This window comes from Gymnoscopelus braueri (assembly GCF_963280865.1).
Source record: "Gymnoscopelus braueri genome assembly, chromosome: 24".
Lineage (NCBI taxonomy): Eukaryota > Metazoa > Chordata > Actinopteri > Myctophiformes > Myctophidae > Gymnoscopelus > Gymnoscopelus braueri.
This window is the reverse complement of record NC_137626.1, coordinates 21,771,651-21,784,217: the sequence shown is the minus strand read 5'-3', so window position 1 is coordinate 21,784,217 and position 12,567 is coordinate 21,771,651. Positions and strand designations below refer to the sequence as shown.

At 39.1% G+C, this 12,567-nt stretch overlaps 1 protein-coding gene across 1 annotated transcript in view; it reads right to left on the bottom strand.

Moving 5' to 3' along the window:
• Positions 1 to 12,189, bottom strand: part of LOC308080297 (protein NLRC3-like) — a 16,085-nt gene extending 3,896 nt beyond the window's left edge. Inside the window, exons 1-9 of the mRNA XM_080422093.1 lie at positions 12,090 to 12,189; positions 11,846 to 11,948; positions 11,279 to 11,416; positions 11,000 to 11,086; positions 10,587 to 10,829; positions 7,995 to 9,774; positions 7,738 to 7,908; positions 6,557 to 6,730; positions 6,044 to 6,099 (exon numbers count right to left, since the gene is read on the bottom strand). Coding sequence (XP_080278219.1) covers positions 6,044 to 6,099; positions 6,557 to 6,730; positions 7,738 to 7,908; positions 7,995 to 9,774; positions 10,587 to 10,829; positions 11,000 to 11,086; positions 11,279 to 11,416; positions 11,846 to 11,891 — 2,695 coding nt within the window. The 5' untranslated portion in view covers positions 11,892 to 11,948; positions 12,090 to 12,189. The remainder of the gene's footprint in view (positions 1 to 6,043; positions 6,100 to 6,556; positions 6,731 to 7,737; positions 7,909 to 7,994; positions 9,775 to 10,586; positions 10,830 to 10,999; positions 11,087 to 11,278; positions 11,417 to 11,845; positions 11,949 to 12,089) is intronic.
• Between the last annotated feature and the right edge of the window lie 378 nt (positions 12,190 to 12,567).

Genomic DNA, 12,567 nt, shown 5'->3' with positions numbered 1-12,567 from the left:
TGGCCTCATATGGCCTAGCACTTTGTTTGGAACTTAACTGCTTTAATAAACAACAGTTGTTCAAAGATTGTGTCTCATTGTGAGTTTGAGCCCAGGTGTGGTTTTCATTCAGTCTGTAAGTTATGAATTCAAACACAGTAAAAGTCTAATGGTTAATTTAATTCAAATGAGTGTACGAATGGAACCTAATAGACCCATCATGTCATGTGTAGTACACTTTTTGGAGTTAAATCAACAATGAGGATTTTACAATGTAGGCTGCAGAAAAAGGGAAAAAATTATGTTGAAAATGCAAAGTAAGACTTTTAGGGAGTAACAATGGAATTAATGGGGGCGAGAAAAAAAAGTTAAGTAAAGTAATAAGTAACGAGTAACTTTTGGCAGGGAATAATATGTAAAGTAATAATATTACTTTTTAAACAAGTAACGAGTAATAAGTAATAAATGTTAGGGGACAGAGTACAGCAACTTGGGCCTGGTCTACAAGACACACTACACCACAAAGACATATACCTGTCAAAAATAAAAAACACCAGAGGAAGCTCCACTAATCACGTCCAACCCAGATTTGTCTCTAACAAGGGGTTAAATTCGTTCTCCTGCTATGCCACAAAAATGTGGAATGCCCTACTAAAAGTCGTGAAGCAGTGTAAAACCCTACTCTCCTTCAAAACCAGCACTTACAGGTGGCTGCAATTCGAAACTGGCCCCTGTAAAAGTCAAAGCCTAGCCCCCCCCCCCCCCCACCCCCCCGAACTGTTTACTGTTCATATTTTAGTTTTTGTTTCCTAACTGTTTATTTGATGTTTTGCATATTAGTGTATATTTGTCTGTCATTAAATGTCTCGAGGAATGGAGTACAAAGGACCCCAATGGAAACAAGCCATAGGCTTTCTTGGGTTTAAAATCCCCTTAGCAGACCTTGTATCAAACTTTACTTTCCTGTGCTTTTATTCGCAAACTATAATAAAGTATTCAATCAATCAATCAGCACTACCGTATTTTACGCTTATGGCTATTCGTAAATAGCAGATCTACAAGCTCGATGCGATGAGTTGTGAGCTTGTAGATTGGCTATTGATTTTTTAAGTTTGACCTTTTTCTTGTATATAATTGCAGTACTTTCACTCCGCTAACTGCCCATGTATAACTCTGAGAGGGTACAGATGGAACCAAATGGTACTAACCCATGTATAACTCTGAGAGGGTACAGATGGAAATAAAAAATGGTACTAACCCATTTATAGATCTGAGAAGGCACAAATAGAATGTGGTGGACAGTAACTAAGTACTTGTATGTACTTAATTGAGTACTGTACTAAAGAACACATTTTGAGTGTCTATACTTTAATTGAGTTTTATTGTAGTTGGTTTCTTTTTGTAGGACAAATGTTGTACTTTTGACTCCACTACATTTCTAAGAGTGGACCCAAACTTACACAGATACAGTAGGAATTAACTATTGAGACATTTTTTTTTTTACTTAAAGGGATAATTCACCCAAAACAATATTTTTTTCTATCGATTAGTCACCCCATGGAGACTTGAATTCATGGATATTCATTTTGTTTCTGTCGCATTCTAAGCCAATAATTTGATGACCAGCGGACCGGTAGGCAGCGGTTCCGGTAGGAGACACAAAGGAGACTCTTTGTGTCTCCTACCGGATATGCGACAAAAACAAAAAAATATCCATGAATTCAAGTCTCCATGGGGTGACTAATCGATAGAAAGAAAGTAATTTTAGGGGTGAACTATCCCTTTAAACTGTGAAATAGTGGAAAGTAATAGGTAAAGTAATAGGTAAATGTACTTAAGTCCTGTACTTAATGGTAGGGTAAGTGATAAGTGTTTTTTGTTAAAAGGTTAAAGCTTTATATTCTGATATATAATATCAGAATATCATTAATCATTGCTATAAAGTGTTTGTTCAGTTACAGGGGTCTCCCTGATTCTCCAGCTCTTTGATGAACAGAAATTCTTTTTTTTATGTAGGTGACAATATTTCAGCCAATCAGGACTACCCATTCATCAACTTTTATAGTGTTACAGTTCCAATTATGTCTTCTCATTTCTTTGTGTCATCACTACCAATTTCACTTGTTTAATCTGTATCCTGTCTGGGTTTTCTATCCTGATTTTGTATTCTGACCTGAAAATTAATTTTCTGTTTAACAAGAGCTGGAGAGACATGGAGACTCCTGTTACTGAACAAACACTTTATAGCAATGAGTACTATCAGAATATAGAGCTATGTAACACTTATTTTAACCAAAGTAAAGCACTAACCCTACCTACCTTTGTATTATTTTTTTTTTTACTTGAGTATTTCCAATTATCAATACGTTTACTTCTACTCCAGCAAATATTGTAATTTACTGCATTACAATTATTTGAACTTGACTTTAGTTAGTAGTTACTTTGTAGATTTTGATTATTATTACAAAACATACATTCACCACTCAAGCCCTATAGATCAAGGGTCCCAAACTTTTCAGGCCGCAAGCCCAAACAATAATCATATTTGAACTGCAAGGACCCCCCACCCCGACAAGCACTTGGAATTGTAGAAATTACATTTAGTTTGACCCGGTTCCACAGATAAATATTGTGAAAATAGCCAAACTACAAGCTCACAACGCCTCGCACTGCGAGTACTGTTACTGTTGAGTGAGAAAACAATGTTGCACATTAAGCTAATCATCTGTGGACCCCCCAAAATAATTTGCAGTTTGGGAACCACTGCTATAGAGCATAGCAGTGGCAGTTACAAGTTTGAATTTTGCCCCAAAATGATATGAATTTGGCGACGGACCCCCATCTCAAAAAATGTTGTTACAGGGACCCCCAGAAGCAAAGAATCGTGTTTGAAAATTTTGCTTAAAAAATATATATATATTCAAAGATTTGAACAAATTGTCACGATCTTTCAAAAATAGCAGATCTACAAGCTCATAGCGCGGCACTCGGAGCTTGTATATCTGCTATTTTTGAATAGCCAAAGTATAAAATCTGGTTAAAGTGGTTAAAATGATTGGTTAAAATATTCACTTATTTTGCTGGGGACCCCTTGGTACCCCCCAAGGACCCCCTGGGGGTCCCTGGAGCCCACTTTTAGAATCAATGTGCTATATACATAATAGCTAAAATGACTCCACTAAAATGACACAGATGCTTTCCCGGTTTTAATGAGAACTTCAGCCATTTTCAACCTATCTTCATATAATTGGTCCTCACTAATGCTCATAATATGGTATAATTTTTGTCTAGTCTGTCTTTGTCTCAGAGGAGGGCTGTGGACAGTTCAGAAACACGCCTACCATTGACATCATGGGGAATCCAAGCTAATAGAAAATGCAGGCTTTCTATTCCTGGAAAGTTAGCATGCTATAATGGAAGCCATTGTTCTCTCGTTAATACAAAATGTAATAAAAAACATTGAAATCTCCCTAACGATGATGTCCCTGGCAGGCAGGTTTCTGAACTGTCCACACTCTTCCTGTGAGACACAGGCCGAGTATAAAAACATGGTAACATAGTATCATGAGCATTAGTAAGGACCAATTAAGATAGGTTGAAAATGGGTGAAGTTGTCCTTTTTAAGTGTACCAATGGCTTTTTTATTTCTCTATATTCTCTGTACTTTCACTTTGCTACAACTCTAAAGAAAAATATGTTGATGCCACCACACTTTTACTCAAGTAAAATTTTGTATATATTTTGTTTTATATTGTTATTTTTACTAACTAAGGTAAAAAAAAGAAAAACATCAGAATACTGCCCATTTGTAACTCTTGAGCAGTGGTGTAAATGTACTCGAGTACTATACTCAAGTAATTTTTCGGAGTATCTGTACTTAACTTGACATAGTGCCATCACCACTTTTAAAGTAATATTTCCAAAATGTCTCTCTGAACATAACATGGTTTGTTCATAGCCATAGTTTGTAGTGTAACATGGTTTGTTCATAGCCATAGTTTGTAGTGTAACATGGTTTGTTCATAGCCATAGTGTGTAGTGTAACATGGTTTGTTCATAGCCATAGTTTGTATAGTCAGGGGATATTAGCAGAAAGATTTCCAATCTTGGAATAAATTCCTTACCAAAACAAATCTTCGCCAATGTGTTTGTAAAGGTGTCTAGTAACACATCTCACAAAGACTGAAATTCAGTTTCCCTAGGAGAATTTTTGACAGCTGATGAAAGTTGGGGTACCCACCATTTCCCTGCATTTCCATGCAGGGCAAAAATAATCACATTTTAATTCTGTTTTAAGTAGCATGTGAGGGGTCAAACTAGGGTGTTTTTATGATTCTGAATCCATTGCAAGCATTTGTTTTGCACCAAAATCACTCCTTGGGCTAAAAACGGCCATAGCCATCCTTGTCCAGGTATACTTTTTGTGTAAAAAGCCCATTGAGATTGGGCTGTTTTTAGCCCAAGGAGTGGTTTTGGTGCAAAACAAATGCTTGCAATGGATTCAGAATCATAAAAACACCCTAGTTTGACCCCTCACATGCTACTTAAAACAAAATTAAAATTTGTTTTTTTTTGCCCTGCATGGAAATGCAGGGAAATGGTGGGTACCCCAACTTTCAGCAGCTGTCAAAAATTCTCCTAGGGAAACTGAATTTCAGTCTTTGTGAGATGTGTTACTAGACACCTTTACAAACACATTGGTGAAGATTTTTTTTGGTAAGGAATTTATTCCAAGATTGGAAATCTTTCTGCTAATATCCCCTGACTAGTAGTGTGTGATTATCCTATGTTTAAATGTGAATATTTTAACAATATAGGCAATTAAAGAGTCATATCACTGCAATGCAATTCCCAAATTCCAATAAACTATCTTTACTATTGGAAGTGTACACATGACGATATAACTTCACACCAAGAGATTGATCAACAGTCAAAAACCACACTAATCTATTCTACAGTGACACAAGATTGCGTTTACCAGCACACACACAGCTCACGGGGGCAAGCCATAATCATGTTATTGTCTGCCCCTACATGTTTACAGTTCCCCAGTATATGTAAGCGGTAAGCACACATTCAACTAAAACAAATTAGTGAGATTGAGCGATTTTATCTCAGTGCTCAGTTGCTCATTAATTCACTGAGACATTGATTAACCAACTGCTTATACATTTTAACAGGACAAGCAGGATTACATCATACAAAACAGCCACTTATAACCACCATAACCATAGACACAGACTCTCTTCACTACTCATATCCACCCATAATCATCTTGGGCATAACGAGCCGTCATACGCTGCCTGGATACCAGTCCGGACCACAACGTTTTTCAGGGAAATTAAAATACCAAAGATATGTATCCTATCTCAAAGTATTTATTAAGTGAGCAGCATAGGTTGATCTGTTACCCCCGGGGGCCCGGGCCGTCAGATCACATGGACCTTTATTTCAACCGTGTCAGCGTGGACACGGTTTGGTGCCCCCCGGGACGGTTTTGTCAAGGGGGGGGGGGGAGGCGGGCGGTTGCAGCGCGGAAAAAAGAGGACGCTCTACATTTCGGCTTTTTTTTTTTTTACGCCGTTTGGTGCCCCCCCAAAGGTTGGTGCCCTGTGCTTCAGCACCTCAAGCCCGTTGGATAAGCCACCACTGCACACATGCACGCACATAAGATTAAAAAAAGCTTGCAGATAAAAAATGTTTGCCAAGCAACAACGTCCCATTAATCAAGCATGCTGCATGCTCATTGGGTCATAATGTTTAATCCTTAGATATCAACATTTGGTGTTGAATGACAAGGGATTTTTCAGTAATCAAGTGTATCGAATCTGTTCAATGAATGATTGACATTTGATGGGAGAACAAGATAGAATACAGCAACAGTTTACAAACAAATATAACAATGTATAAATAAATACTTTAGTATATCTTATCCTAGGTCCTACAACCCTACCCTACAATTCCTACTATCATACTATTCATTTAAATTTCTGACTGGATATCACACTGGATGTGATAGCTGGATGTGTTTTGATTTAATGAATAAAAAAGCATGTACACTTACTTGGTGGACACTTCTTCAAAACTCGTTTCAGCCAACACACTCCACCATGGTCAAAACTGGGGGTGAGGGAGAGACAAAGTCAGACCTGTAATTTCTCTTTGAAAATGGCCGTCATAACCACTGTAGCCTCTGTCTAATCCAGTGACTGTTTCCAATGTCCAAAACACATTGATATCTCTTGACAAACCAATATTATTGTATACAATACAATCATGATCCATATACCTAATGAAAAAAGACACTTCACAGCTAATAGATAATTTTAAAGTTTAAGAGTCGGTTTAGAATTGACTGAGTACTGCTTAGTTAAACTGCTGGTGTCCACACAACCTAACATTTATTTTAGCACACTAGCGGTATGCAGGAGTCTTTTTAAGTCAAGGTGCATAATAGCAGATACAGCATTGCACCTTGCATAATAGGACTTGCACATAAGATGGTGGCGTTATCACCTAAGACGTGGATTTAAGACGTGCGTAATAGGGCCCTGAGTGACATCAAGTGTCTTCATACCTGAGAGTTTCAAGGCTGCAGTTTTGATCCTGCTGTCTAGAAGACAGCTGCTGCACTTCACTGTCTCCTAGATGATTGTTGCTAAGGTCCAACACTTTCAAATGGGAGGGGTTGGAGATCAGAGCTGAGGCCAGAGAAGAACAGCCTTTCTCCGTGACCAGACAGCCTGACAACCTACACACACACACACACACACACACACACACACACACACACACACACACACACACACACACACACACACACACACACACACACACACACACACACACACACACACACACAGTTACCTACTGTATGACTGTACACACAAACATAAGTATGCACGTATACATGTGCATACACATAGCTACTCACACATACATATATTTAAACAAATTATGAAATAACACATGAAGTGAAGTTATTGTATACACTTGTACATATAACACTATGTGTGTGTGCGTGCATGCGTGCGTGCGTGCGTGCGTGCGTGCGTGCGTGCACGTGTGCGTGTGCGTGCGTGTATGCATGTGTGTTCAAGTATAAGTGTAGCTGTACATCAGCAACAAATGCCTTGTGCTGCCAGTAAGTTAAGAAGGTACACAAGAATGTAGTGGAAAGGGGAAGAGAAGAACAGATACTTCTCAAATGTCACTTCAAATAAAAACTGGGAAAGTTTTAGTGGGTGGCTTTGCTATTCACTGCCTCAAGGTACTATCTTTGTTTTGCTTGCAAATGGAGTGAATGGAGCCTTAAAACTTGTTGGCAAGCTAGTCAATTAAATACACTTGATAGCCTGTAAACAGAACAACGTGATGTAGCAGAATGTCTATGAAATCAGTATCCCAACAACGTTTATTTGTATTCATTCATTCATTCATTCATTCATACAAGCCTAAACTCTATAAATTGGGTTTGTGCAACTTTTTTAGACGTCTATTTGCTATATTAACTAGCAATAGACATAGAATAGCAATAGACAAGCAATTCTGTGCCAGTAGAGCTGATCCAAGCAGGCAGGTGACCAAATTGTTGCAAATTGTTGTTCTACTTGACCCCAATAAATCAGTATGCTGGTGATTTGCAACTCTCCTACTAGACTGACAAGGTTGAGTTGAAACAGTTGTCAGGGTAAACTCCCCATGTATTTAAACAAGGATTTAAATGTTCACTTCTGGAACAGGGACCGTCATACTGACCTGAGAGTCTCCAGTATACAGTGCTTACTCGCCAGTCCCGCAGAGAGGAAGTCCAATCCTCTATCCTGTAGATCGTTGTTGCTGAGGTCAATTTCTCTCAAACTAAAGCTGGAGCTGAGAACTGACGATAACTCCTTACAACATCTGTCTGAAAGGTTACAGCCACTCAGCCTGAAAAAAAAGATTATTGTATAATATTTTCTATTAAAATAAATAACATAATCTTGAATCTAACCAGTGATTATCAGTGCACCTACTGGGCTTTGTTGGAGGCTTTGACCACTGGCAACAGCCTCAGAAGACACTCCTCTGAAGCAGAGTATTTCTTCAGGTCAAACACGTCCAGTTCTTTTCCTGATGACAGCAAGATGAAGACCAGAGCTGACCACTGAGCTGGAGAGAGCTTGTCTGTGGAGAGACTTCCTGAACTCAGAGACTGTTGGATCTCCTCCACTAGAGAGTGGTCGTTCAGTTCATTCAGACAGTGGAACAGATTGATGCTTCTCTCGAGAGAGGGATTCTTCCTGATCTTCTCCTTGATGTACTTAATTGTCTTCTTATTGGCCTTAGACCTATTTCCTGTCTTCACATCAAGCAGTCGTCGTAAGAGAGTTTGATTGGTCTCCAATGAGAGGCCCAGCAGAAAACGGAGGAACAAGTCCAGGTGTCCTTTGGGACTATCTAAGGCCTTGTCTATAGCAGTCTGGTAGAAGTGATGTTCCTTGCCTCTAAATAGCTTTGACAACTTGGAGGTTGACAGTACGTTGTCACCATTGTTGATGAATGACACAAAGGCATAAAGAGCAGCCAGAAACTCTTGAACACTCAGATGGACAAAGCAGAACGTCTGGTCCTCGTACAACCCATGCTCCTCTTTCAAGATCTGTGTGAAAACTCCTGAGCACACAGCGGCATCTTTGATATCAATGCCATACCTTTTCAGGTCTTCTACAGTGAAGATCAGGTTGCCATTTTCCAGCTGGTCAAAAGCCAGTTTTCCCAGAGACAGGATGACATCAGTATTCTGTGGATTCGGATCAGAACGGGTCTTAGTGCTGTCGGTATACTTTTTATCATTACCTTTGGACAGATTCACCGTGAAGTGGATGAACATCTGAGTCATGGACTCTGGTGTTGCTCCTTTCTCGTCCTGCTCTCCTTTTCTTAACACATTCTCCAGAACGGCAGCAATGATGGAACAGAAGACTGGGATATGACACAAGATGTAGAGGCTTTGTGATTTCTTGATTTGTGAGAAGATTGTTTTGGCCACATTCTTATCACTGAATCTCTTCATGAAATACTCTTCCTTCTGAGCATCAGTGAAGCCTCTCACCTCTGTCATCCTGTCAACATGATCAATAGGTATCTGATCGGCTGCTGCAGGTCGAGTGGTTACCCAGATTTTAGCAAAGGGTAGCAGGTCTCCCTTGATAAGGTTTGTCAGCAGCACGTCCAAGGAGGCTTGCTTTGCAACATCGGTCAAGGTCTCGTTGTTCTCGAAGTCTAAAGGAAGCCGACATTCATCTAATCCATCCAAGATGAACACAACTCCAGACCCGTCAGAGCTGCAGAGTTCTGCTTCCTTGGTTTCGGGAAAGTAATGATGAAGAAGCTCCAACATGCTGAGAACCTTGTCCTTCTTCTTATTCAGCTCTCGGAAAGTGAGTGGAAACATTCTGGTTGGCGAGTCGACATTCTGGTTGGCTTTGTCTTCTGTCCAGTCCAGAGCGTACTTATGTGCTAAGACTGTTTTACCGATGCCAGCCACTCCTGTCGTCATCACTGTTCTTATTGGGTCATCTTCTCCAGGTAATGTTTTAAACAGGTCCTCAAAGCTGATTATGTTTTCTGGTATTGCTGGTTGCATGGATGCTGGTTCAATCTGTCTGACCTCATGTTCTTTATTGACCTCGCGACTCCCACCCTCTGTGATGTAGATCTCTGTGAAAATGTCATTCAGATGTGTTTTTTTCCCTTGTTTTGTGGACAAAACCTGAAACCTCTTCCTCAGATTAGACTTGAATCGTTGTTGAGCTAAAGGACCAAAGAGCAAAGGACATCAGTAAGGGCATGTTGTGGTAATTGTGGAACACAGATAAGAAGGGTTGGTGATTCTCAAGTTAATCACTTAAACTCTACTAAGTTGACCATATTCATAAGGGCCTTGTATTTAGTTGACCGGATTCCCAAGGGCTAAACCAAATATCTTCGCTGAAAATAGATACAAGCAGAATAACAGATACAAGCTCAACAAGATGAGCTTGTATCTCATCTTGTTGTGAGATACAAGCTCACAACGCATCATGTGGTGATGCTGCAACGCGTTGTGAGCTTGTAGATCAGTTATTTTTGCCAAATGTTCATCTCAGAAGAGGGTTCAATTGGTTAAAAGGGCCACTGAACAAAAGCTAGTGTTAGTAATAACATAATTGATCAAATTTAGATTGCCTTCACCCTCCCCCCGGGTCATCAAGAAGACTACAGGATAATTATCCCAAAGCAATAACAAGTGACAATCTACAATCTACCCAGAGTTTATCAAATGTATCATGTGTTGCCATCACTTCTTGATATTGTGATGAAGAAGCTGTAAATAAAGACTTTCTTACTGCTCTCAGCAGGCTTGTTAGCTGAGGCTTCAGATGGACGTTCAGATCCTGCAAAAGGAGGAGAGGATAATGAAGTGGACTCAGTGAGTGGACATGAAATTCATGAAATGGGACTCTTGTCATTATGACATTCATATCTTTACAGTAGAAAATAACACATTAACCTGGTAGACAATATTCCACCTGTGGAGCTGGCACTAAAATAAATAAGTAATGTATTGCTAAATCTGATCTTACCCATGCTCTCCAACAGGTGGCGTTCGTGTTGTTTAAGGGCATCGTAAAATGCTGCTTTGATGTTTACCCCCCCTTCATCTGGCATCAATGTATACAGTAGCCTCATTTGGTCCATGCTTGTCTCCTGGGCTTGAATCTGGGCACGGAACTCATGATGGACCATTGTTCCTAGGCTATCTACTATAGCCTTGACTGTGTTAGCCTTTTGAATCAACTGCGCCCTGTTCTGCGTCACAAAATGTGCTATTTGCAAGAAGAAGGGGGGAAAAAGAGTGGTTGAGAAATGCTTCACATATTGTAGCAGTATGTCATTATGAAATGGGACTCTTGTCATTATCTAGGGAGAATAACTTTCATGGCTTAGCAGTAGGCTATAAATACCAAATGATCCTGGTAACAAATATATTATGTACCTTTGTCTGTGGAGCTGTTGACAGAACCACCAATGTGAACAGAGATGGTAGGATTGTTAGTCGAGTCTTCTGGTGGAAGTTCAGATCCTGCATAAGGGGAAGAGGATAATGAAGTGGGCTCTGTGAGGGAGCATGACATTCATGCAGTAGTAGTACTATTGTCATTATCTGGGGAGAATGACATTCATATCTTACCAGTAAATACCACATTTGCCTGGTAACAAATTATAATATTTGTTAATAGGATGTTTAAAGTGCTACCAATTATACATTATGTACCTCTGTCTCTGTCTGTGGAGCTGACATCGACGTTGATGTTGACAGAACCACCAATATGACCAGCGATGGTAGACATCACTATGCCTTCACTCTGGGCTTTGACTTGAGCTGGAGGAACTGCAGGTACCACTGAAGGACCTGCATAATGCAATCATCAGCGTTAACTGTTAATAAAACTCTCTGAGTGTAACAATGATCCCAGTCAGTGTTACAAACTCTGAGAGATAAAGTAAATGCAATAATTATTGTAAAAGCAGAGAAGGCTTTAAAACAACATACAGACTTTGAACAGGGGATAAACACATTGATATGAATTCAGGTAATTTATGTAGCTGTACAGCATTTTTAAGTAAAACATTTAACTGTTCCTGAAACAAAGTAAAGTCTTTCTGATAATGTGTCACAATAATGTTACTAGAAAATAAAATTCTTTAACATACAATTGTAACATAATATAGCCTATTTCATCCTTTTCTTTCTTTCTTTCTTTCTTTCTTTCTTTCTTTCTTTCTTTCTCTCTCTCTATTTCTCTCTTCCTATCTATCTATTTTCAAATGTCTTTGTTACCTGGACAGTCCTCTTCTGACTTTTCAGGAAGTTGAAGTTGCTCCATTGTGTTCAGGATCTCCACTGAGGACAAGAAGCTCCCTCCTGGTCACATGTCTTCACTCTGTCATCCATTGATTCACATTTACTTCAATGATCTCTTAGTCATAATATAAAAGGTAAATAAATAAATACATAAATAAACAAATCTGACTGGATAAAACGCTCCTGATTATCAAAACATAGTCTACAAACAGTCACTCACTGTCTCCATTGGGATGGTGTTTATCGTCAGAGATCAGGTGGTGTCGTTTTACAATACTTCCACTAGATGGTGCACATTAACTACATTGAATAAGAAAGAAGATACAGATGGTTATTTTTTATGTAGAGTTGAAATATGGATTGTGGGGGAGCAAGGAGGTTGTGTGATATGGTGCATCTTTGGTCCTGATTCTGAAGCACATCATATTTATATTTCAAGCTTGTTCTAAACGTCATCAAATGGTAGCGTGAGACCCTCTCATCACTTCATATTTATATTTCATGATTGTTCAAACCATCATCAAATGGTAGAGTGAGACCCTCTCATCAATTCATATTTATATTTCATGATTGTTCAAACCGCCATCAAATGGTATACCCTTTTTATTGTGGTTTGAACAATCATGAAATATAAATATGAGATGAAAAGAGTCTCACTATAGAGTGAGGCTCTCTTCACTTCATATTTATATTTCATG